Source organism: Phaethon aethereus, assembly GCF_964289735.1.
Source record: "Phaethon aethereus genome assembly, chromosome: 9".
NCBI lineage: Eukaryota > Metazoa > Chordata > Aves > Phaethontiformes > Phaethontidae > Phaethon > Phaethon aethereus.
In genome coordinates, this window is record NC_138585.1 from 28,530,286 (window position 1) to 28,557,417 (window position 27,132).

General features: G+C 49.9%; 1 protein-coding gene across 17 annotated transcripts in view; it reads right to left on the reverse strand.

Annotated features, from left to right (window-relative positions):
• Positions 1 to 26,796, reverse strand: part of MBNL1 (muscleblind like splicing regulator 1) — a gene marked incomplete at both ends in the record, with an annotated part of 74,675 nt that extends 47,879 nt beyond the window's left edge. For all 17 annotated transcript variants that reach the window (XM_082003935.1, XM_082003932.1, XM_082003931.1 and 14 more), the window contains one exon: positions 26,623 to 26,796. In XM_082003935.1, the coding sequence (XP_081860061.1) occupies positions 26,623 to 26,796 (174 nt within the window). The remainder of the gene's footprint in view (positions 1 to 26,622) is intronic.
• Positions 26,797 to 27,132: the final 336 nt, after the last annotated feature.

Here is a 27,132-nt window from a genome sequence, read left to right on the forward strand (position 1 = left end):
CCAGCTGTCCAAGGGTCACTGAAATACAGCTCCTCACCGCATCTCGCCATGCTGCCCGTGCTGCAATTAGGCAACTACAAAGTCTCCTGCAGCTTGACACTACCACATTTAACAAGTTATCAATGGCAATGGAATTTTGCAAGACTACTTCCAGTAGTTCAACAGGAATTAATGGTGGCAGCATGCACCTATGAGCAAGGACAAGACATGGACCTCAAGCCTAAAAGCATCCACAGACCAGCAACCGCCCCTGAAGCCTGGTGTGCCGCGGCTGCCCACAACAGGGCACTGCCACGTCCCACACCTCTCCTGTCAGCTAGATACCCCCGTCCCTTTGACATTTTTCTTTTAAAGCTTAAGTCTGTCTTTTTTGAAGTGAAAGCCAAAGAACAATCATTAAAACATTAGGCTGTCAGAAAATTAACTTGCATTTTTCCTTAAATGTGCAAGACAGAACAAACACTGCTCTTCTCTTTTTCCTTTCTACTGCGTCACAATTACAATGTAAGTAAAATTGTTGGCTTTGGCCCTTTTTTTTGCATGTGCAGAAGCATGTAAACACGCTACTTGAACTTCATATTCCATGAAACAGTGAAACCTTTCTCCTAGAGTTGGACTGATTACTAAAAATCAAGTATGAAAGTAAGTTTTATGTAAAGCAACAGTAAACGTACTTCAAAAGGAAACGGCGGAAGGGCTGGCTATATGGCTCACAACTCTCGTGGACACTTTACGTATTAAAAAAAAAAATAGCCACCTGCCGCAGGGTAAGGCAGGGGGTACTTTCTGTTGCTCTTCACAACTCCTTCTCGCTCTCCTTGCTGGCTGCTGGCTGCGGAAGGAAAGGGGTGTTCCAAGAGTGGAGAATTTGGTGGAAATTACACATGATGTTTGTCAGACAGCAGGTACTGAGACACAAAGGAGATGCAGTAAGTCGAGTTTTTAAGCGACCTGGAGGCCAGCTCTACAAAAACGTGTCAGGAATAGCTGGTGACAGAAAGCTACGCCCTCAGGACAGGTAAGCACAGCGCTGGAGAACCGCCAAAATCAGTGCAAATTACAAAAAAAAAGGGCAGGGAATAAAAGAGAAAATAGAAACAATTGATTCTGATAGGTAGGACAAAAGAGCATGAGGAAAAAGCACTGCAGAGAGCACACCACCACAAGGCAAGTGAGCAGGAAGGAGAGGAGAGGGTGGAGGAGGAGGAGAACAAAAGGCTTTGCGAGATGAAGAGGAGGACGGGAAAGCCCAGAGGCTCTGCCCACACAGCGCCAGCAGCACCCGAGGGCTCTGGTCCCGGGGCACTGAACAGGGACTGCAGGCAGGGCGCGGGCAGGAGCCTCGGTAACAGCTCACTGCGGACGTGGTACCACGTGTCCTGACGGCGGCTGTGGCCAGCGCCCGGCCGAATTCCCCGTGCTGCCCCATCTTCCCTCAAACCTGCCCCACACCAGCGCTCGTAAAATGCTCTCCACTCGTTACTACCCACGCGTTACCCCTGGTCTTTACCTTCCACAGAGAGCAGAAGGCTTCCTCTCGCTCTGGTAAAGGTCCAGAAGACACCCATCATTCAGTCCCACTGCCTGCAACACCGGGAGCTGCCGAGAACGCCGAGTCAGCGCCTGCGGGGGCGGCAGCGGGAGCCAGGCCGGGGCAGCGCCGGAGGCAGCCCCCTGCCGAACACCAGCCAAAGCCCCGGCACCACCAGGTACACGCGGGCCGCTATTTACATGGTTCCGCATACGCAACGAGGACTTGCAGAGATACCTTCTGCAGTCAAAAAAAGATGTTTCTGTCTACACACATCTAATAGCTGCTCAGGTGGCCCTTTGGCCAAGCCAGCCGGCACAGCCGCCTGCACCTGCCCGTGCTGCCGACGGCTTGGCAACCGGCACGGCACCCAAGCGCACTCTTCCCTGGCCACGGGGAGAGCCTGTCCAGTGCCAGTGCGGTATCTGCAAGCAAAATGGGGATAACATCAAATCTAAAAGATGGGCTCCGATAGAAGCACTTACGGCACGCTTAGAGCCCTGCCTGCTCTTGTAGCGGAAAGCCTCTGGAAGCGGGCAGGGAGACAGCCTACAGAAATGAGGAGCGCTTTGTTATGTGGGCATTGCTCATCAACGTAAAACCTGGGAACGGGTACTGTTCCACATAATTCGATAACTGACAGAATTCAGCACATGCAAATTAAAACAATTTAAATTAATAGCTTTTACAGTGGTACAGTGCCGTCAAGCGGGAGATGCTCTCCCCCGTGCAGCCAGGCCTGCTGTAGTCCGTAGGTGACAAGTGCTTTAATTCTACAAGTGAAACTATTTTCCATTCTGTGTTATTTTTCATGCCCAATTTCTGCTGGGTGCTATTGATCTTCTATCAGCTTTATCTCTATTAACTTTTAGAAAATGTTTCTCTGAAAGAAAGCAAATCTTAAACTTGTCCGAAGAGAGCGTATTGCCACAGCATGCTGCAGCGGAGGCGCAGGAGGAGTGAGAAGGGGAGGTCGCAGTCAGTTCCATCAACTTTGCAAAACAGGCTCCTTTCCTTCCACTTAATGGCGCCAGCAGCATTTCAAGTATTATTAGCTAAAGAATTTAGGTATAAACCTCATATTTTTTTATAAATCAGCTGATTTTCAGAAAGGCTGAGTGCTTTGTATCCCTCGTAGCTTGTTGAAACGCCAGTGTAATTAACGGTACCGCGGGCACAGGCACCACCAGAACGGGAGCGGCTCCGGCAGCACGAGCCTGTCTTGCTGCAGGACCTCTGGACCCGGCCCTCGGATGCCCGCTCCTCTGAGACACAGCAGCATTGCCCGGCGGCCAGTGGTCCCTCCTGGGGCACCCACCCCCCCGGTGCTCCCCTGGACCCGTCCCATCTTCCAAAAAACATGGGAAACACCTCAAGTGGTTTCTAAAGGCTTGGGATGTCCCAGTAAGCCCTTGGCGGCAATGCAAGGCGAGGCCCGGGTCAGTTACACATGGCCACCCCTAATACACAAAAATAACTTGTTTATTCCTCCTGATGTTATTTTTACAGCCGGCAGCTCCGGGCAGCCGTGGCGGTTCGCTGCTGCTGGTCCCAGCGAAGGCAGGCGGCGGGGGCCAGGCGCATGAGCCCCGCAGGGCGTTGGATCAGGGGCATCCCTGTCCGGCCCGCCCCGGAGCAGAGGGCTGCCCGCGGGCTGGGAGGGCTCCTGGCACCCAGGGGGTCTACAAGAAACACCGTCAGGCACCGCCCGCTCTGCCAGCTCTGCCGGGCACCTGGGAGAGCTGTCCCCCTCCTCCCCGGGGCACCGGCCGGTGCCTCTGCGCTCCCTCAGAGCTCCGGAAGGAAAGCCCTCCTCAATCCAAACATGCCCGTGGTTTCTGACGAGGCAGGAACAAGCTCTTCGTCCACACGAGCAGCTCAGGACAGCTGGGGACGGCGTAACGCTGCCCACTCCGGCAGCAGCCACACCGCTGCTGGAAGGAAGAACCAACGTGCTGTTGCCTTCCGCTGACTGACGGGCGCTTCTCCCTCGCTACTGCCTCACGCTTCCCAGGGTGTTCCTGGAGTAACTAGTTCAAGCTCTTTTGGGGTTGACTTCTCTTTATAAATGCTGGTTTTGGCGGATAGAAGTCCAGCTAGGCAAACGCAAACAGCCGCAAGGGCCGCCCGTACCAAAGCATGGCTGGTGAAAGGTACGTGGGAACACAACGGAGCGGAGCGGGACAGCGGCAGAGGAAGCTGGCAAGTAAATATTGCTCAACACAACACCAGCAGTGGGGAAAAACTGACAGTGTGGAATAACAGGAAGCTTAGTCACTTCTGGAGAAAACCAGCAAGGCATACGAGAGGGGCGGGAGGGGAGCCCGGCCGGCCGTAGCGGCTGGGCTGGGAGGGCCCGGGGTGAGCACGGAGGCCGGAGATCAGCTCGCAGGCGCAGGCCAGGGACGCGCTCCGCCGTGGACGCCGGACCGGCCGGAGGAGGAGGGCTGGCATATAGCGGTTAGAATTTAAGGGTATTTGTAATTTTGATTACCATCACCGTTCAAATCATTCGAACAGCTTCAGAAGGCGAGCCAATACGGCCGCTACAGCACAGGACAGCGCTCCCATTACGGACCACCACAGAAGCGGCGCTGGAGACGAACAGTGGCTGCAGGGGAGCACGCAAGCCACCGCCGAGGAAAGGGCCCGGCAGGCAGACCACGGACCATCACACCAACGTGTAACCCCGAGGCTTCACGCAGGCCGGAGAACATTTTGCTTGCGCACAGAATTAGCACATTCCTGGCAGCAGTACGGTGTTCAGACCATACGGGTACTCTGCAGAAGCCTCAGAAGTGGGGAAAAAAGGTTGAAAAGTTTAGGTTACCCTGATGGCGGTCTTCCACATGGAAAAGTACTCGTTACCCTTAAAATACGGTCTGCAGTGCTCACTGATGAAGGGATACCAGCACTGGGTGTTCGTAAAGGGACTATGTTAAAGAAACACAAATGCAAAATTTTACTACATCACCTGGAGGGGCGTGCGTAGCAGAGAGAAAGATAAATTTAAAATAGTTAGAGGATACATAAAGAAAGCAACCAAAACATGCCAAAATGAAGACAAGCTTGACTAATAAAGTTTTTTACTGCTTAGGCAAACGAGGGAAGAAAAGGATGTAATGAACAAATGGTTCAGCAGCAGAGAAATAAAAAGACTTAACCAAGTTTATGGTTTAAAAATTACTACAGTGAAGGTCTGTCTGTAAGTAATCCAGATTTCAGTGGCAGAGAAAGAGAGCCAGTAATATTGATATCTTTGATAATGGGAGGAAAAGGGAGAGTTAAAAGTCTTTAACAAAGAACAAGTTTAAGGAAGCAGTGGCAGCAAAGGAAAAGGGTCCAGGGCAAACAAAAGCTGGCACATCAGGTTTGTCTTACCTAGCAAATGTGTGCTAAGGCACAATAAAAGCTTCCTCACCAAATAAACAACCTTCCAGTCCCTACAGGCCAACCGCAGCTGGGCGCGCGGCGGGAGGCCTGGGCCGCTGGATCCAAGCGGCGGACCCCGCATCCAGCACTGCTTCATGGCACGGTTTGGGATGCGCTTGGCATGCAAAACAAGGTTGTTTTTTTTTAAATAAATGCAAACAAACATGATCCTGAAGTGGCGTAACAGCTACATGGAAAAACAAAAAGGATGAGAGGAGGATGCCAGTCTTAGCTGGTGGGCAGGAAAGCTTGTATTGCTCATTAAAGGTGCACGTTACGGACACACCAGACACGCGGCGTGGCATGGCTGCGCGGCAAAGCACAACAGAGCACGTGCAGGGAAGGTGCCCCAGCAGCCAGCACCATGGCAGGAGCACTGCCAGACGCCGCGGCGTGGCCCCGCGGCCGTGCAGGCAGAGGGCAAAGGGCCGAGCAGCAGGCAAGGCTGGCCGAGTGGCACTGGTGTTAACTCCGCAAACCTCATCTGGCGGACACCGTGCGCGGTCCACGCTCGCGACACGATGGGCAAGGAGCGGCCCCCGCAGACCAACGGACGGGGGAGTGCCGCAAGACACCGGTCCCTTTGGTTCCCGCGGCCTGGCTCCAGCGGGGATCACCTGATGCTGCAGGTAAAGTTTTGTTTAATTTGTAATTTGTGGTGGCCCGTTGCGGCTCAGCGTCAGCACGCAATAGCAAAACAACACCCGAGGCACGCGCGCAGTCCAACACACCACGCTGTGATCCAATACTCATCAACACAGGGACACGGAAACGTTAACGAAAATTCAAAGTTTCAGCCCATACCGATGAAGTGGCTCATGCTCAGAGCCCGGTATTGCACCGCCCGAGGCAGAGGGGGAATGGCAGGGCGCTGCTGACCCGGCAGCAACAGGGGACTGAACGCCCTGTGTTGGTCACAGATTTTTTTCATACAGCTTGGGAATAATTTCCTGCACTAAGTGCTTTCCAGGTCTCATAACACTGATATTGCAGATCAGTATTTTACAAAGACAATGCTGCATGACAGATGTATGCGCTAATTAAACCATATCTAGCAGCAGCACTGTATCACACACTCCGTATCCCTTTCAGCTTTTACACCAGAGGTTTGTCCTTGCTCACATTCTACGTAAACCAAAGTGACAATAAAACAACAGAACGAAGGATCCGCTGTCACTGTAAATGTGCAAATAAAGGTAGTATCTACGTTGTCCATACCAGTGCAGTGCAAATAAAATGAAGGCTACAAGAAAACATCACTTGCTCCCATGAGCCCTCCATTTTCTCTCTGTTAAAGCCCCTGTATAGACTTTACTTTTAAAAACTCGACTCTCTGTTAAAGCAAAAACATACATAATTTTTACTCCATTGCATAGATCCGCACTGGTAGAACAAGTCCGATAGTTCTCACGCTCGAGGAGCTGGGACTCTGTATGGCCTCGGACAAAGCTGGCAATACACGGACCGCACACCGCGGCACTGATGCGGAGGGGCCAGGAGCCCTCGGCACAGCCGGGGACCACGTCCGTCCGTCCGTCCGTCTGTCCGTCCCCCCAGCTGCGGGCACATCCCTGCATGCCCTGCCTGCTCCTGAGGGGAGGTTGCTCGCTGGCCTTGGCACTGACCAGCAGCCCTGGTACGATTTTGAGATACCTGCATTGTTCTTGCCGGAAAGGACCCGGGAAAAAAATCCCGTGTGTGCTCAGAAATGTGGCTGCAGGGTGAATATTTGGTATCAATCAAAGCCGTGAAAAGTTGAACTGTCAAAGTCATGTATGGGGGGAAAAAAGGCAATGATAGCTCAGAAAAGCTTACGAAATATGCGACAATGACATTAGAGGAGCAGAAAGTACATAAAAACAGCAGAAGCTGTTTTTCAGCATCTGTAAAGTCTTACAGAGCATCTGGGCTTTGAAGGAATAAAGAGGTGAAGATTAATCTGCCCTTGCTGTTTTGCCCGAATTGTTGAATAGAGGAGGTCAATGGACAGGAATTAGTGGGAAACACAGATGGCAGGATTTATTTTTCTAGAGTTAAATAATCACAAAATATGCCAACATACTGCTTTGTGGTCAGAATTCCCTTTAGTTGTTTATTTTAACATGGGCACTGACAACTGAAATGTCCTGTCACAAAAACAAACCGTGCAGCCAGAAGCAGCAGCTTTCCTCCAGCTGGCAGTTCAGCTGCGGGTCCCTCCAGCCCCCGGGCTGCCCCAGGGGCCGGGCGAGGGTCCCACCCCCAGGGGAAGGTACGAAAACCCCAATGCAATGGTGAAATGCATTTGTTTTAGAGAAGCAGCCTTTCTGTAGGAAGCGGCATTTGTACTACTGGCAGTATAAGTTCGTTGTAAGATGTTTCAACAGTTCCACTTCCTTTCCTGGACACACCGAGAAGAAAACAGCCTCTGCCGATATCGCTGTAGCGCATATGAGCTCAACAACATGCCCATGACCTGAAGACTTGAACGCTCTCACTTGAAGTGTTCAGCCACATAGCTGGTGGGAAATTAAAAATTTTCCATGTGTGGGAGCCAACTGAACGGATGAAACAAAAAGTGACATTCAGAAGGAAGACCAGCGTATCATGATCTCATTTGAGAAGCACTTTTTCCCTAAGGTCAGCGCGTGTCAGGCAGAATCAAGGCCACAGAGATGAGAGCATTGGCCTCAGGGCTGGGCCGGAGAGCTGCGTTACAGGTGTTCGCTCTTCAAGAACTTAAATTCTCCTTTAATATATTCCACACAGATCTATGAGGGAGGAAACAACTCATTTCTGAGTATTAAAAGGAAATAAAACCACCATTACATGCCCCTCTTTTCCCCCACATTTAAAAAAAAAAAAAAGCGAGACCACATTGGCTCCAAAGGTAGTCAAAGAAGAAAGATGGGAAACAGCAAATGAGAGCTTTCTACACTATAAGCAACTTTCTACACTATAACCTCCCTACAAGAAAACAAGTCCAAGGGCGATGGCGAAGGACAAGACATGGCCTCTTCCTTTGCATGGGTGAAGCCGCTTAGGCTTCTCAGCAGGGCTGGCAAAATGAATTCTCCCACTCGAAGAGTGAGGGCTGGAGCCTGTCCGCTCCTGTCACAGACATGGGAGGAGGATGAAGAAGAGGATGAAGAAGAGCAGCCCAGACGAAAAGAAAGGAGGAAGAAGGCTGGAGGGAGAACTGGCGTTGCTGCTCGTGGTTGCTCCCACCGCTGTTCCAGGTGGTGCCACACCACGCACCATCCTCCTCCTCAGGCTTCACGGTGTTGATGGCAAGATCAGACAGCAAGCAGGACCCATGCTGCTGATGCGCTCCGGGACTTGGCGCTGCCAACAGCATCTGAACCTGGATTAGGCAGGCCCACAGAGAGAGTTCCCCGTCCCCAGCGCATGCTCGGCAGCGAGTGCCTCAGCCGGGGAATAGGGGCCCGGCCAGCAGCGAAGCAGGTCCCCAGCCATCAGAGCAGTGGAGGCGACACAGCGATACCTCCGCTGCTGGAAACCCCTGCCTTCCTCGGCTCCCGAGGGCTAAGGCACTTCTTAAACAAAGCTAAGGAGCAGAAGCTGGCCGAGTCCTTTGTCAGGCGAGCAGAACAGAACTTACGTAGTCACTTAATAACATTTTGCTACTCGTAATTTAAATAGAACAGAGAGAAAAGAATGAAGCAACTATGGATGGTGCTGGACAAGTGACCTTTTGCTGTGCTCCAGACAACAATAAAATCCAGCAATGCTTTCCAAATTTTAAAAATTAAACATGGGTGTATTTTTAGCAAACGCTATTTCAATTTGTTTAAGCACAAAGCAGAGTTTCTTAATTCACAAAAGGCCCTTCCAGCTGCTGAAGGCTCCTTTTTACATACAAACTCAAAGTCAATACAACACAGCAGCCTGAAAAAAGCTTGGAGGAGCCGCCTGGCACCAGCTGCTGCATTTGCTGGAATAATGCATAGAAAGGCCAAGAATTCAAGAGACGTGGGACGGAATCGCCGGTGTCTAAGGATGCCGCCCCAGTGATCCATGGCCACTTTATCTCCTCGACACAGGCAGGGCCACAGAGTGCACCACGATGACAACAGCCCTCCATCGTCCCAGGCTCCCGACCTCCCACCCCGAGGGAAACCCCCACCCACGCCGCCAGCGCCAGCCTGCACCCGCGGGCCCGGTGCCACACCGAGCAGCGACGCGCCACGCAGCGTTTCGCAGGCCGAGGGCTGTGCGCTCACAGTAAATCGCAGCGGTAACACCCTACAGCGTCACTCGGCCAGCTCACACCGCGAGGTGGCTTGCGGCTGTCAGAAAGGTGCCGCACCTTCCCAGAGACCGACGGCAGTTCTCTCCGGTCTCAAGGAAGGTATAAGGGGAACAAAATGAGGAAAGCACAGCTTTTCAAAAAGTATTAACAACAAACCACTGTACTGCAAAAATACACACAGCAGTAACATTTGTCCATAGGTACAAGCCGAGGAAACCCACCACAACCATCCATACCTTTATCAGAACACATACACACAGAGACTGAAGAAAGTCAGACAGGAACGGGATGTTTCAGCTCCAGAGCCCTTCTGGAATCAGCGGTAGATAAAGTATAAAACCGAGAAAGTAATTTTGACAGTGTAATTTACATCATAAAGTTTTAAGAACTGTCACGGGAAATAAAATAGATTAAGGCCAAGCTCAGCTATTTTTCAAACCAGTGCAGTTAACAAGGGAGAAGAACATAAATAGAAAACAAAACCAAACTACTTTCAGGGTCATCTTTTTCCCCCTTTGAATACCAGTAGGTGCATGAGACAGACTGCAAGGTGAGACTGGCCTTACAGCAGGGAGACCAAGGACCTGTCTGAATACGACCCTGACGCCCCTGGAGCGCAGCGGGCTCGCTGCGCCTGCGCTTTCCACCCGTAACGCAGTTGTCGGGTCTGTGCTGCTTCAGCAGACTCGTCTGTCGGTCCAGCAGCCGCGCCGCCGGAGCTGCTGCGGGGTGCTGACCTAAACACCCGGCCTCGCCCCAACAGAGTCTGACTCCAGATCGCAGCGGGCCGCCCTTGCCGCCGGCGCACGACTCACAGCCCCGGCGCACCCAGACACGCCGCGCGGGTGTGGCCCGCCGCGGCCGGTGGAGCCCACCCTGCTCACCACGCACGGTGACGGCCTCGGCAGCTCCGGAGCACAGCAGCGCGCTGCGTCTACCCCAGCCGCGCAGGGCCAGAGCGGATGAAAACTCGTCTCCCCGTCAGCTTTCCACAAGCAGACACCACAGACAGGAATGAGACACTCTTGGGGACCTGCTGATCCTGCCAAAACTTTCACCTCCCAACGCCCGCGGAGTGGCCGGCAAGCCACGCTCATCGAGCCCGGTCCCAGCTTACGGGAGACACTGCTTTCTCCCTGGCCTCACCGGGAAGGAAGACGGGGATGTTTTGCAGTGGGGTGTGAAAGGAAAGCGCTGACTAAGCCGTAGCTTTTGTGAATGTTTTCTTTTTCCTAAAATGCTTTGTTATACTTCAAATACTTCACTGCAGAAGTTTTATTTACAGATTTTGCAAATCTAAAGACAGGTGTTTAAAAAATAATTAAAAAGTTCATCTATTGTATTTCCCCTACTTTGCTAAGTCTTTAAGCTTTACCACTGGAAAAAAAAAGAAGTCAGCAGGTGCCTAATCCTTCTCAGGTCACCTGGTGTTTGCCTCGTGTCTTTGGAGGGAACGAAACGCTACCCGTCGCCCAAAGCCCTGCTTCTGGTAAACACCACGAGCGCCGCTCCCCCGCCTTTCACCCACACGTTCCGCGGGGAGCTCTCTTCGGGGTTCCTGCACACGAGTCAACTGACGCCGAAGAGAAAGCAAGCACAAAAAAGCTCTTAAAAACAGCCCGACTTGAAAACCTGCACCTGCTGTAGATAGATAAAAAGCCAGAGAAAGCAAGGCGCCGTGATCAGTAAATCCTGTAAGAGCTGGCGTACCTCTCGGCACCTATGCTACGCAAACGCACAGCACAGGTATTACAAACAACTGTTGCTGACGTGTGTGCGCACACGCGCCCGCGCCCGCCGGCTCACAGCTCATTAGTGAACGACAACACCTCCCCGGGTGCCAAACGCTTTCACCAGAATCCAAACCCCTCGCTGGAAGCTCAGAGCAATTTTGGTAACAGATCGACTTAAATTCCACGATCCTCCCAAGCACACGTGCAGCAGCGCCCGCCTGGGCCCGAAGCCAGCGGGCTCGCACGCCGGCGAGGCGGGCGCCGCGCCGGTAAGCAGGGCCGGGCGGCCCGGGGCGGCTCAGCCCCCGCGGCGCCAGGCCGGCCTCGCCGCAGGCGGCCCGGGAAGCACCAGGGCACGCGCGGCCGCCCCGGGGAAAGGGAAACCCAGCATCTCCCAAAAGCTGCTCCCGCTACGCCGGGCCTCCCCGCGCCTGACACCAGGCGACGGCGATCAGCCCCCGCAAACCCCGAAACTGCACAGCCCTAGAAATTTGCACCTCCTGCCCCTCGCCCGACGTCAGTGAGCCTTGCTTTGTGTTACTTTCTGCCATTAATGGGTGAAGTTTGTATACACGCACATATGTATAACACATACGGTATATAACGTGCGTATAAATAGTACGCAGTGTGTATGTACGCATACATGTATAGCACAGAGTAAAACACTTAGTTGAAAGCTTTGTAACAAGCAACTTGAAAGCTCCACTGTAGACATTTTTTCAGTGTCTAACCACTTAGGTATCTACACATCTAAAATCACCAGAAACATCTAAAGAATAAATGCATGACAAACATAATGTAAAAATACCTTACATATTTACAGACATTAAATATCTTCAGCTAATGGCCTGAAACATTAAGAGGCAGCCTCTGCGTCCCTTTATATTTTCAGTGCCTTAGTTACTTAAGCCGAATGTAAAGATCCCAACAAGGCAAAATTAGATGCACTTTCTCCCATATTAAAAAAAAATTTAAAAATCCATTAAGTTATTAGTTTTCTCTTCAGATATACTTCAAATCACGCCAGTAACCACGTTTGCAACTAGGTACAAAAACCATCTTGCAAAGAGCTGGCAGAAACTGAGAACAAATGCATTTTCTGAAGGAATTTAAGAGCCTTTCTGTATGCAACCGATACACTGCCCTCAGCAGTCCCGTTCTCGACATCTCTCGTGTTTTACTCTCTCTTCCTCTTCCCCGGCTGTCTGCTCACACTTTGAAAACAGAGTCCTTTCTCCTTCGGCATCTTTCAGGTGGTGTAACAGCACCTGGCCTCCTTCAGCCTCGTGCCTTTTTTCTGTCTTCTGTCTCTCCTTTTAACTTCTTTCTTTCTTCTGCTTTGTCGTCTCTTCCAGTTGGAGGTTTAATCACACGTTTTATTTCTGTAAGCTGAAGAATGCCCATGGTCATCGCTGCTTCTTCCCGGCGGAGGACATCAAACCCACCCGTTGCCAGCAGCCAGAGCCGGCCGCCGTTCGGAGAGCTGCCGCTTTCCCGCTTTCCCGCTTTCCGTCTGAGCAAGGGCTTCCCCTCCAAGATGCGAGGTGAAAACCCGCGTGCAAAGAAGGGGCGAGGGGCCAGCGCGCAGCCCGCTCTGCCGACCCGTCCGCCCCGCCGCAGCTCTCCTCCTGCCCCCAGCTGTCCTCCAAAACCCGAGGCACGTATACGCTCTCTGCTTTCACTTACAGCTAAATGCACCGTAAAAACTGAGGCAAACGGCATTAACGATGTACCGGTTCCTCAGCTGGCTACGATAAGGTCATTTACATCAAAATTTTAGCACCTAAGCATCTTTGTTCTTCCAGCCTTGAATTAAAACAAGCAAACCAAGCAACCTCCCCCTTACGGAACTCCCTGCAAAAATATCTCTTTAATGTACTAAAGCAAGTAAAAACGGACCTAAGAAAATTGGTTCAATTTCTTATATACCAAATAGAATGAGATTTAAAAACCTTCTGATTTCAAGAAATACTTTAAAAAGGAAGGAGTAAGTGCAGTAGCTGCATTCAGAATCTGGCACAGAGCAACTAGAATGGTATTCTTCCTTCCATACAGAGTCGTAGATATTTTTAAAGAAACTGCTCGTAACGCACCCTGTTCATCTCAATACGCACGGCTCCCATCCCGTCGGCATGCCTGCGCCACCGCAGGCGAGCTGCGCCGCAGGGCTGGGGCAGGCTCCAGCACCCCGCCGCAGTGGGGCAACGGCGCTGTGCCGCTTGCAGGCACAGCCCGCGACCCGGGCGGGCACTCCTCTAACGAACCTGCGCGACGAGGGCAAAGGAGCGACGCTGCCGCCCACATGACTGACCGGGTCCCAAGTGGGGTCAGTAACATGACGACAGTTAAACGAACGTTAATTATGACTAACCACTTCATGATATGTGTGTTCCAGATCATTTTGGTATGAGATACTTGTGTTTATACTCAATCAAGTTTTCTTCTATTTCTCCCTTCTTTTTTTTCCCCCTAAGTATAAAATCAAGCCATCCATAGTTCAAATAGGAGACATGATATAAAAAAGCAGCCAGAAATTCTGGTATTCTGGACCTTAACCAGCACAACTGGCACCTCTCCTCAGGAAGAGCTGTTTACTTCGACATCAAGAAGCCACATCAACTTATACCTGCAGTGGAGAAATAAAAAAAAGAAACCAACCAAAACAAAACCCTCACCCCAGCACTTCAAGAAGGTTTTAAAACCAAATGAGAAATAATTCCTGAGTCATTTTTTTCTGCATTTTTTGAAATCAGCATTTGAATTCACTATCTGTGTGATTCAAAACTTTTTTTTTTTTTTAAAGTAAAACGAGCAACACTGCATACAGCAGGCACTTTGGAACACCCAACTCTATTCAAAGTAACCAGGTACATAAAAAACCTTAATCATTTACAGCTACTTCAATGACTGCCTTTTAGCGGTGCCGACTACAGGAAAACGCAGCTGTCGGCTGCGACAAGCAGCGGACGGATCCTGCGCCGGTCTCAGCTGCTGCTGGCATCCCTCCCGCAGAGGGCTGCGGGGTCCTGCTCCAGCGCAGTTTAACTGCAGCGGGCAGCTGAACAATGGCAAGGTAACAGGCATCGCTGTAAGACCCCTGAAGAAGCCAGAGTCCCTAAACCAGACTTGGACCCTGTGCACAATTTAAGCTTATTTCAGACAATTTCCAGGCTTTTGGAAAGTAATGTTCCAGGAAAGCTTTAAACACAGTAATCCATGAGCTACACAGTTGCCAAAAAGCTGGTGTTTCTGCCTTCTCACAATGGCATTCTTATCTTTGCCAGTTCATTTATTTTAATGATACAAGTAGCTGTACCACAAACAAAAGTCACATCATGCCTGCATCACACTGTGCAGGCATTTAAATTTTGGTTTATATACAATAACTGTGCCTTTCTCCCTCATGTACATATCTAGATACTTCTGAAAAATTATACAGGCCATTTACACAGCTGGCCTTATTTCCCAATTTATGTGATAGCACTCATTCTTCTCTCATTTGAGTCACCAGTTTTTCAACTCGCCTCCCTTCAGTTTTACTCATGACACTTCATACAGGTCCTCTCACCGTGTTAGCGAACGGCCCCTTTACTGTGCTGCATCTTACTGGGCTGCCATTTAAAGAGTTTTTACGTCCGTTTACCTGGGCTGACTGAGGTCTGCCGCAACGGTTCCCGGGAGCCAGGCAATCCCTGGCCACCGCTGGAAGCACAGGTCGAGCTGGCGGCCACATCAGGGGCCAAGTCGGAGTCCAGAGGCCGGAATAGAAGGGCTTATTTCGGTCCAGACGGACAGATCCTACTGCCGGCGCGCACCCACCACGCTTCTGTCCTGCTCTCCCACTCCGCTTTGCTTCAGTCCTCGAGTAGCACCGTCTGCTACGTCTTGAAAAAGGTCCTGGCTCAGCGCATCTATTTCCTTACATTTCACACGTATTTTAGTTGACTTGTTGCTGTTAGGCTTATTTAACAATTGCATGCAGAAAAGTGAATTTCTCACCAACATTATCACATGCCTTTAGGTTTACTCCTCCTAACGAGTCCAATAAGCGTCCTTGCAAATTTACCTTCCCTCAGCAGCAACGCCACTCCACACGCCCAACACTTCCACAGGTGAGAGCACAGAACCCGCACCCGTGCGATCACGGCTCTGTCTGCTCGTTAACAAAATTAACACCAAGAATGTTTTCTGAACACAAAACACAACTTGCAAATAACTTGTAACAAGTAAGTTACCGGGGCGGGGGGGGGGAACAACAATATTTAAATACTTCCATCAATACTTTGTCTAACCCTCTGTTGACACTACCTTTGCTAGTACCATTGGGACAGTGCAGTTTTACTTCCAATGCAATGAAAAGCAGCATTGACTTTACAGTCTGGAGACTCTTTTCACTTGTGCTCTCCACAGTTCATAATAATTTCCAAAAAAGCCAATTTTAACTGAAGCTGCATGATACTACTGTTCTAAAATGCCTTTTTTTCCTCCTGTTCAGTCCAGCCACAAAAAAAGACTAAAATATTTAGTTCTGGCTACAGCGTGCTTACCCTTTTGCTGCAGGTATATTTTGCCAGTTTGCAGCTCCATGCACATTCACTTCTGTGCGACAAATGCTTGGCCAAGTGAGAAATTCCCCTGACCGACAAAACCCTCCACAAGTCCCTTCCAGCATCAACTGGAAATATTTAATCACAAATTACTTTTTTTTTTTTGGTGAAACAATTCCTCGTGCTCCCCTGTCAAAAAGAACTTTGCATTTTAAGGTACTTTACTTTGAAATAAAGTTGCCCTATATATCTATGTGTACCCATCCATCTGTTACCTGCGTGCCTTGTGCAAGGGAAGCATCTTACTCGGCTCCATAAAGCACCAGATGCAGCCCCAGTGTTCAATAAACAACAGGAATAAATAACAACGTAATAAATACAATTTATACAATAAAATCTCCTGTTTCCTCCACAGAGCGTCTACTTGGAGTGTGAAATCTCTAACCGCTCAGCTTGCCCAGTCAGGCGTTTTCCCAGCTTGCCCGCATTTTTATTTGGTTACAATCACAGCGCAAACCCGAGCTGTCTCTTAGCTCAGCTCATTGCAGGGAGGATTTTACCAGGGTACTGGACAAGCAAGGAGACGTGAATGCAAATGATCTTCTGAGCACGCCCTGCCACCAGAAAGCTGAATGGCAGGCACGAGTCACCATCAGAAGCTGGCTCCCAACCCCGACTCCACTGTAGAAAACGGGAAGTGACAAAAGAGCCAGCAGCCTCTCCAGCTCCAGCTCGCCCTGCCTCGAGCTGCACAGCGTGCCCCGCGCTGCTGCACGCCGACGGCTGCGTTCTGCTCGAAGAGCAGGACCCAGTGTACGCTTTTTTATTCTCAAAGTATTTGCTTCACCAATGTCAGCTTATAGCGAGTCCTGAGGTCCCAGAAAACACAGAGCCACAGAACCATTAAGCTTGGAAAAGACCTTCAAGATCATCAAGTCCAACCATCAACCCAACAAACACTTCATTCTGTTGTTTTCAGAAGACTTCAGTTAAACGTAAGTACTCTTGTTCCTGTATTAACGAACAAAGGAAAAACGTGCGCTGTTCTTGACAGGGCTATGCTAGCTGCTACACACAGCTAAAAATCTGCCAGGCTCCTGTGAAGTGAAACCCTCTCCATGGGCCAGTCAAGCCTGGAAAGAGTTCTCTCTAAATAAATGTGCAACCTCTCCCTCACCCAGTATAGAAGAATAGCACTGAAATCGCGCTGGATTTCAGACTGAATCCCGTCAAGATGAAGAAATTCACTTCTGCAGTGGATTATCAGTCTGTGCTCAAATACTGGAACCGCTGTTACAAATTCACCATGGAACTCTGCATGCTCACTTGCGCTTTTACACACGGTTACTCCTCAGATTTCTCTCCAGCATGTACAAAGCACACGCTAGTCAAATTTGTTAAAATTCACTCTTGTGTCTTATAGCAATCATAGAATCATAGAATAGTTTGGGTGGGAAGGTGCCAAGGCCATCTAGTCCAACCCCCCTTCCAAGAGCAGAGACATCTGCAACCAGAGCAGGTTGCTCAGAGCCCCGTCCAGCCTGACCCGGGATGTTTCCAGGGATGGGGCATCCACCACCTCTCTGGGCAACCTGGGCCAGGGTTTCACCACTCTCTGAAAAATTTCTTCCTTATATCAAGCCTAAACCTGCCCTCTTTTAGTTTAAAACCATTACCCCTTGTCCCAACCCAGTAACGTTTATGATCATCTTGTCTTTATGCTTTCAAGACTGTGGACATTCTTAAAAGGGAGTACGTCTAGAGAAAGGACAGGGAGAGAGAAAACACCATTGGAAAAGCTGGAAATTGAAGAAGCATTATTATTGCTAGTGGCTAAAATGCCATAGGGCTTCTGATGTTCCTGAAGTTCTGCAGGTGGGTATTTCCCTTGGAAGCAACTCAATCCATGACCTGGAGATAGGAAAGACTTAAGCAGAGCAGCAAGCAATGACTTTTACTCCTGCAAAGTGGTGGTTACCTAGTACAGCTGCAGCTACCCTGGGTTTGCATGGCTACTCTTGGATTGTCTGTTTTTTCAGTGTGTCCACAAACAAATGATCCTGGTCCCCAGGCACACTGCAGACCCCCTTGTACCTGAGCTGACTCTTGCCCACGATCTGCCCCAGCCGTAACTGCCATCTTCCATCTAGGGTCCAACAGCATGTGCTCCTACGGCATCTCCCCCAATGGAGGTGGCCTCAGAGCCGCCCACCTCCCACGTCCCCACAGTCCCCTCTCTACACTTTGATCCAAAATACGTCCCCTCTCTATGTCGGCTGCTTCCCGGACCCTTGGGCACGTGAGGACACACACCTTCCCCTGAAGCCAGGACGGCAGGACGGACAGCATGCACAGACATAAAGAACAATTTCCATACTCCGCCATTCCTCCTCCTCAAATTTAAATCCCAATTTCACAACTACTTATGTTTATATTTAAGCCTGGAAACTATCCCATTCAAATCAGTGAAATCAGGCTGACAAAAAGTAAACCGCTTTGCTTCCTCAAAAAAGTGCTCCTTTCTTCAAATAGCACACTCTCCCTTTTTTGCTAACTCTCTGTACTATTTCGCCAAGTTAGGAATGGTCCAGAGGAATCTGGAGCCGAAGAGAGTCTTTCCAGGAACTTCACAGGACTTGAAGTGCTCTCGAGATGCAAGCTCAATCCAAACCCGCTACCCCAGCCGGCCCCTTCAAACCCTCCTGCTAGAGCACCACCGCTTTTCAGCAGCCTTTGAGCAAACTTCGAAAGATTCAGCGTTTTCCTGTTGGAGCAGCACGAGTGCTCCCAGCATCCCGTTTCTGCAAAGCAAGAACTTTGCAGGATCTCCAGGATTGAGAACTGGCAGTCAAAGTGCATTGGGGTGCAAAAGACTGCGGAGTTTAGCACTTTTATGAACCTGGAAGTTTATGCAGTGACTGGAATAAAAAAAAAAAATGCAGTCTGAGGAAACAAGATCCTGTTTATCACACCAACGTATCTGCTACATCCAGGAATGCCGCTACACATTCTGAAGCGGGGGACACCACGCAGCTCCATTTCTCTGTAATGGAGCATATCTCAGCTCCGGGCTGGGTGCACAGACACCCGGGGGGGTATTGCCCCTGACAGCACTCATCAGTTCTGCCCCCCAGGAAACCCCGCTGCCCGCCGCAGCCGGACAACAACCCCAGCTGGGCAGGAGGCACACACCGGACCGCTCTGCCGCGACCCTGCCAGCCACTCGCCCTGCAGGGGTGGCGCGGGAGCAGCACCCGCCGGGGACGCGCCGGAGCTCCCGGAGCTCCCACCAGTATTGCCTGCGTACGAGACCAGTTGCCAGCACAGCCTCTGGTGGGTCACGCGAAGCAGCGGTCCTTCGAGGCCTCCCACGTCGCCTCTACAAACACGGCAGGAGCTTGTGAAGCTGCTGTGTCTGCCAGCTTGCCATTGCTGGTGGGAAGCACTCCAGCACCACTACACCTTGCAGATGAAGGAGTTGGATTAATCATCCCTCTTTCAAAAGTCCACTTTATCACCTGTTACTATTTTCCTGTATTTGATCAAAATCTTGGAGCTGCTTCCAACTACCTCTATGGGTATTTTGTATCAGTTAAATAATTAGATATTCCCTAATGAAGAGGCTATGTCATATTTCAATAAATTCAAACATGAACCCCCAAAAAGTTGTCTTATTTGCAAATCCCATATTTCAGTATATTACAATTCAGTGTTTACGTAAATCTTATTTCAATAGCAGTAGCCCTTCAAGTAGCACTGTGCAAATTAAGGAAAAAGACAGAACTCTGGATCAGAATAAGAGCATCTCTCTTGTTATTGTGTACAAAAACCAACTTAAGGGCAGCCCTGGTCGAAGAAACTAAAAGCCTGGATGCCTCAGCCATGGCGTGAGGCTTGCGTGGCCAGGGACCAGCTGCCGCTGTGCTGCTTGCGGGCAGGTTCCCCTGCGCCAGGTCAGTCCCTCGCGATCACGGCTGCCAGCAAGCACGCCAGTTAGCACAGCCGGCAAGGCAGGGACTCGGTGGGGGGGGCTTCGGAGCCTTTCAAGACCAGCAAGACCTCCCTCTCATTTCCCCCAAGCACTGTAACAAAAGCCTGGTGTGAGGAAGCACGCAGCGAGGCAATCGGTGGACAAAATCAAACAGTTAGTGTCACTGAAATTGCGCGTTGCCTGGGATCTTGGTCCTCAGAACGGGAGGGCTGCCCCGGCACCGCAGGCAGTGCTCCCCCCTTGAAGGTGCTCCAGGCAGCATCGGACTCTGCTCTTCCCTTTTGTTCCCATTGAGAGGGACACGAAAGGCAGGAAAGACACAGGACTCACAGGAATACACTGTAATTGCTCTTCACCAAAGCCTTCTCTACCCCAAGCCTGTGCTCGAGCTCGGGCACAGCTGCCCTCGCGCCCTGGTCCGGACCCCGACCAGCGGCAGGACGGTGCAGGGACGGTGCAGGGACGGTTCCCAGGGCGAGAACCACTGCTGCAAAACGGGGAGAGCAGGCGCCTGGCTCCCCACTGAGCCTGGCCCCACACATCCGTCACCAGTCCATGGGGCAGAAGGAAGCACAAGGAAACAGGGAGAGGATTAATGAGGCCTCCATTACTAATCATCCCCAAAACAATGCTGTTTTTTCTCTGAACAGGGTTTTCACAATCTGACCAAATTGGTAGGAGGGCGGCAGACTTGCCTTGGCTTTGAGACTTCTTCTCTAGAAGAAATCAGAGCCGGCTCCGACACGGGAGCTATTCCTGACGTGAAGCACAGACTTCCAAGAAGCACCCCGAGCAGTATTTCCTAAATGGTATCCCATGGGCTAACAAGGCTGTGCAGTCCCAACAAAGAAACTTTAATGCTTCTCCAAAGTCAAAAACCAGATGCAATATTCAGTCTCAAATGTAATTTGTTGCTTCCAACAAATTTGAGAGAGAACCCTGGAAACAATGCATCTGTAGTCAGAAAAACAGAGCAACAGAGACTTGGGGTCATCCCGGGAGGGGAGCGGCCTCACTGGCTGCTTCTGACCACTCGTTTGAAGACTTGGGACAAATGACTGAATATTCTTGATATGAGGTTTTCTTCTTTTATGCCTTTTTAAATTTTCCCTGCAAATTAGTTCAGAATTTTACTGATTTTGGCTGTACACAGCACAGCTCGACTGTAAGTAACAGAAACCCACCCTGTTTTCTATCATGTACCTCTAAAAAATCAACAGTGCTGCAATGCAATGTTCTAATTTTTTAAAATTTCTTCCTGCAGATATAGAGCTGAAACTGTAATATGAACTTTGAACACCACAGTGAGCCATAAGTCTTTGTCTGGATATCTGCTAAGATTTCAAAATGCCATTTATATTCCCACAGAGGAACATGCATGGTTTCGGTTGCTTGGTTTTTTAATGGACTGTTTGCCACTCAGCTAATAATTGCACCATCTTTCCCAACATATTTGCCACTTTCCCTTTGCTTCCTCTTCTGGAGCTCAGCCTACTGGCAGATGCACAGGCTGAAGAGGAGAAAAATGGCAAATCAGATCTTAGGAATTTGAACTGTTTATATTTTCATTTTTTTCCAAGGGTTACTGCTCTACGAGTTTCCTTGGAATCAGACGTGTGTCCATCTGCCACCCAGCCCCTGAGCTGAACCTCACCTCTGTGCCTGAATGCTGCTACTGCCTCGCACGCAAGCGATGCCGTGCACCCCAGCATTAAAATTATTGAAGAGTCACCTGCTGCAGCGTTCTATAATGACACCTCTGCATTTCTTCTTCTGCCCTAATTAAAGGAGAGACAGAGCCAATGATCTGCCATTCTCACGTTATTAATGAAATATCCTTACCATGATTTTCTTTTCTTTGCATTAAAATAAATAAGGTCCTTACTCTACACCCTTACTAAGTACAACACAATGGGGAATGACAAGTCAAAAACCTGTTATTTTTTGAAGCAGTGACGAAGGAGAGAGATTTGAACAACTAACAATTCCGTCTCTGAGGTGGTAGCAATAAGGTGCTCACCAAGTTAAAAAAAAAAAAAAAAAAAAAAGCTTCTCAGTAAAACGTGGCATGTCACTATTACAGAGTTCAGGAGTTTAATTTTTAAAAAATAAGTACTTCAACAACAGAAAATAAAATACTAACACGCTATGTATTGGTAGATCTTAGCCACAAGGCACCTCAGCCATCATCTGTAAAAAGACTTGAACTTCCTTTCTTAGAATTTCAAAAACGCAGAGAAAAATGGATGTTCAAGACTTTTCAGCTGTTGAAGGAAGAGTAGGAAAAAGCTTTTACGCTTCATCAGGACATCGAACTCAAGCATGAAGCAGCCGCCTTAGCAGGAGCATAACTTAGAGCAAAAATTCACTTGAAAGTTGCAGTGCCCGTGGTGAACATTAGCTCCAAGGGGATAAACTGTGATCCAGCCCAAACCCGGCACTGCTGACGGAGCGCACCGAAACCCTGTGAAGTTCAGGTTCGTTCGAACTGGCATGTTTTGGACCACAACTGATCGCAGCCCGTAGAAACCCCGCTGACGGCGGTGGAGCGGCAACTAAGAGCAGCGCTGACCACAACCGGGCAGCACGACAGAACAGCCCGAGCCCTCGTCACCCTTTCCCCACTTTCTTCCTCATTGTTTTTATACTTTCAAAAATATATGGCTAGGAAAGACCGCACGGCAGCCAAAGGATGTGGCGCGCCCAGACAAGCTGCAGGCAGGCTGGCGGGGGGCCTCCGCGCATCTGCAGCCTCCCTCAAGATTTGCATTTGACATCCATCTCCCCATTGTTAAGACATCTTTATCTCGGCTTTCAGGAAACGTCAGATGACTCATCTATCGGAACATCTGATGAAGTTAATGTAATTTCAAAAATGAATCCTACTTAGGCGTATTTTTCCAAGCAAAAAATGAAGAAGAATGTTTTAAAATTATGCTAAAAATCTAATTTCTGTTGCAAACCGGTTTCCTGATTTAGGAACTCAAGAGCTTATTTTTGCTGTAGACAGTTTAACAGGCTTTCAGGCATCCAAATTTAGGAAAAAAATCCTACGGCGTTTGAACAACGCAGAGCCAGAGCTGGAGCTGACTCAGCCACTCAAGAACACGATTTGAATATACTACATAACCATTCTTGTTTTAAAATTATCCTCCTAATATCTAAGGGCTAGATTATCCCACACGCATTTATCTTGATTAATGCACTTCCCTAAGGACAGCCTGGCAGATTTCACCAGGACTAATTATGAAGCAGGGTATTCAGCAGAGGGATGATAAAATCTCGCTCTGATTGACATGGCCGTGACCTCTCCCTTGCACCACCTCGCCGAGGTCACCGAAATGAATGTGGCTTCCCTTTTCTCCCCCACGTTTCGAACACGCAACAACCGCTGTCTGTTACCAGCTCAGAACGAGGAACGAGCCCGTACGGCGCACAGGCAGGACACGTTTCCCAACAGATGACACGTGCCCAGAGATCAGCGCTGCAGTGCCACACGCAGCCCTGCGAACGCCGACGGCGGCGCCTGCGGTGGCAACGCGGCGCGGCGCAGAGACTCTCGGCAGTAGATGCCCCTCTTGGTTTTTTGCTCTGCGTCTACATATATAGTTTTTGTTCATTTGTTCATTTTGTTCATTTCACAGGGAGGAGAAGAAAAACAAAAAAAGTATTATTTCACTCCAGCTGAAAGTTCCACTTCTGAAATCTGTTCTTCCCTCCGACCAGCAGGCCAGTACTGGCTTGCGGCTGGCCGCGAGCTCCGCGCACGCCGCCCCTGCACAGCGGCCGCGGAGGACACCTGGGACACAGGCCAAAGTCTGCGGGGCAGAGCCGAAGGGTACTGCCATCTCACGGAGTCCCCTCAGAAAGTATCTGCTTTGCCTGTTTACGTTCTAAATATAGCAGAGCACGCAGGCCGCCTCCAGCTCGTGAGCGAGTGCTGCCAGCAGGGCCTGCAGCTCCCCGCAGCACCAACGCGCAGCCGCCTGAGGCCAGCTGACATAAAGCTTTCTTCCCAAGACACGCTAATCCTTGGGAGCGCTGCGAGTGGAAGATGCGTTCATAGGTTGTAATGAAAAATTCAGTGTCTAAGTATCTGTCTTATGTCCAAGAGACAGTGCAAGAATAGCCGTTTAGTTAATACTAATATTACATACATTTATAAGAAATCAAGTATTTTAACATTAAGGTCAATTTTCAGGTGTTTGGGTTATAATAATAATTGGTATAATATACATACCGGTTATAATATATATATTGGTTATAATAATAACCAATTAGGCTATTTTAGAAAAGAGAAAGGACATTACATCCACACTGAATTATTCAAATACTAAAAATTGCTTTTGAATGTCCTAATAAAAAATACTATTTTTTTTTTCCCTTTGGTAAACTATTCACTGACCTTACAGGGTCTGGACAAATCTGGTACAACATTTCCCTAAATTGCTCTTGCACAACATCTAAAGTTTCTGAAAGTGCGGAAAACATAACAAAGTAAGTAGTGCTTATTCAGCTTAGCACACACAAAAATTGACAAAGATGTGAAACAAAACCAAAACTGAGTAATTGCTCTTCTACTGCGTGGACCGGGCGGGGAATTCAATGAAGAGACATTCCATCTTCTGTTTACCAGGGGGATTTTCATACATTATCCAAGCTATTTAACTAATTTTAAAGAAAGCGCTCGGGAGCGAGCGGCTCTCCTCGCTCCGGCGGCGGCGGCAACACCAGCCGGCCCTGCTCCCCGGGCCGCAGCAAGGGGATCCACCAGATCCCCTGCAGCCTCTCCGGCACACGGCTCATGGAGGAAGCACCTCAGCCACAAGAAGACCTTTCAGCGTGAACACAAGCAAACATATCTGGTAAGGGTGTATTTTTAAATAGCAGATTCCTTCCCAGCTGACAACTCGGCTACGGCGCTGACTTTACCCGGGCAACAAAGACTCTCTTCGACAGGCTACTGCGAAGCAACGGGGCACTGCCGTAGTGTTACCCACCGCTGTCGTCCACGGACCCTGCAGCTCTTTACAAAGGTGGTGATTAGCTCCTTCGTTAGAAAAGGAACGGGAAGAGCCCTGCTGATGGCAGGAGCGGAGCCAGCCGCGCCGCTGGGGACAGGGAGGCCTGGCCAGTCCCCGGTTTGTCTCTCACCCAGACACAAGCCCATGCTGCGGCTCCACTGGCCTCCTCGGCCAGCACCGATGTTTTGAGGCACCTCCAGCGACCATGGACGTCAGAAACCTGAGCGGAGGATGCCGATGTACAGCGAACGCGGGTGAGGCCTCCTGCAGCGAAGGAGATTCACATGCAGTTAACTCCGGCGTCTCGGTTCAACCTTTTTGGTTGGATCCTCGCTCTCAAAAGCGCAAGGCCACCGCGACTGCAGCGCGATCAAATACCAGTCCAGTGGGAAACTATCCCCAGTGGGATACTGCGGGCACTGCTTTACCGGTGCACGTGCCTTTGCTCTCACGCCCTCCCACACAGAGGCAGGTTTAAGTCTCCAAGGCCGGGCCCACGTTCCTGGCAGGTATGGCACAGCCGTCCCTGCTGCGGCAGGCTGCGCAGCCTCCGCCAACACGCCAGAGGGGCGGCTGTGGTGGCGCCCGCGGTGCGGCGTCCTCGCGGCGGCGGCTGGCCCGCGCCACGCCTCGCCTCGCCGCGAAGGGGACGCGCCAGGCGGGCTCACTGCCGCCCAGGGGCGGTGGCCGCGGTGGGCAGAGGGGCTGGGCCGCTCCTCCGCCTTGGCCGACGCCTCAGGGCCGGGAGTCCCCGTCAGCGCTGGCGGCCCCGCCACTGCTCCTAACTCCAACTTTTTTTTAATGCATCGAAACATTTTATTTCCACATTTTAAAATGAATTTTTCTTCCCCCCAGGTGCATTACAATTACTGTAATTTTAAAATAAATTTGAATGATACAGAAACAAAAACATTTCAATATCCGTAAGTGAAAACACGGTTGGGGGTGATGGAGCTGGGTATTTCGGGCCCCAAGAGTATTTTAAAGGTTCACCCTCTACCCTCACCTCGGACAAGACACATTTTTAAAGTCAGGAACATTGCAGGATTTCTATAAAACTGCTACAAACCCAATTCCTGCGCCGCTCCCGCTGCGACTGGGGCCTGGCTGCACAAGCGACCTGCAGTAGCTGCTTACGGCTACAGCTCGCTCCCCAGAGCACAGCTCTGCTACGAGCCAGCTCCGCACGCCCGGGCTCTGCTCCGCTTCCCGGGATTTGGTCCCAAGAAGAGGAAATGATACTGTAGAAAAAATTGACAGGCATATTTCTGTTTCCCAACTTTTGATTTTTTATGACTCTACTGAATTAATTCTGTACTGTTTGTGGGATGAGTATTTCCAATGCTAAGATTATTTAATTCATAAAAAAATGAAGGGAAGGTGGTGGGATCCACACGCTTAACACCTATTACTGAAACTACAGCCAGAGTAAACCAGCAGCCATACGTTTACAGTGCCTAACTTGGATATGCCTTCTAAAAATCACAGTGCGACTGTACCCTCTCTGCTACAGCTCTGCTTGCCTGTCTAGAGGCACCTTGCCTTCTGCTAAGCATTGTCCTTCCCTTAAGCAAGCGCATTTCTGAAAGACAGCATAACCACAGCAGTCCCAAACACAGAAATACAAGCAGGGTGCTCACAGACACCCAAATAACCTAGGGAGGAAAACACTCTTCTAAGATTCACCATCAGCTGTCCAGAGACACCAACAACCCGCTGGTAGTTATGAGATGGAAACAAATCATCATATTGCTTACGTGGTTTGTGCTATTAAAAACAAAGAATCCTTACAGTGACTTTGCTGTTTCTACGTGCAGTGCCCTTTATTCCAGCTACAGGCAGAGAAAAATTTGGAGGCAAAGAACCAGTCGCTGTAGCCATACCGGAGGATCTGAGCCCTGCCAGGCGTCTCTTCCCTCTATTCCCCCTATCTTTCCCCTTCCCCCGAGGAAAACAGCAAAACAAATCAACAAGCATCAATAAAATAACAGCAGCGGAACATCCCACTGCTGGCAGCCAGCATTGCTCCCGTTCGGGCTCCAGGGCTTCTCTGGCTACAACTGCTTCTTTCATTAACTGTATATCCTTGAAAATAATATAATATTTACTCACTTTCAATGAATCAAAGCAGGCGATTACGCGTCCATTTTCAACTTGGCAGCTTTTCGATGGGTGTGCAAATTTACATTCCGTGTCTGGTCGTGAGCAAGTCCCCCTTTGGAACTCCCTACACACTTCCAGCGTTAGCCATTTTGTGTCCCGAATCGGCGTGACACTAACAGCCATCTTTAGATTTTACAGGTAGTTAAAATTTCCAATAAAACGGACAAACAAGTAGCTGAACTGATAAACTGGAAATGATGAAAGAGCCACCTCCAGAATATTTTTTCCCCCCGCTCCCGCTCCCTATTTTAAAAGTACGTGTAAAATAGGGTGGCTGCAACCTCAAGGAAAAGATGTGCCACCGGGAGTTCACAGTGGGACACTGTTAGTCGGCAGAGGTTTCGTACTTAGAGAACGCTAGGATGACCAGCAAGGTGACCGTTAAACAGTGTGGCCGGGACTAGCCTCGTGCGCTCAGTAACCCATCCTGAGGGCCAGCCGGAGCCCCCAGTGCAAGCA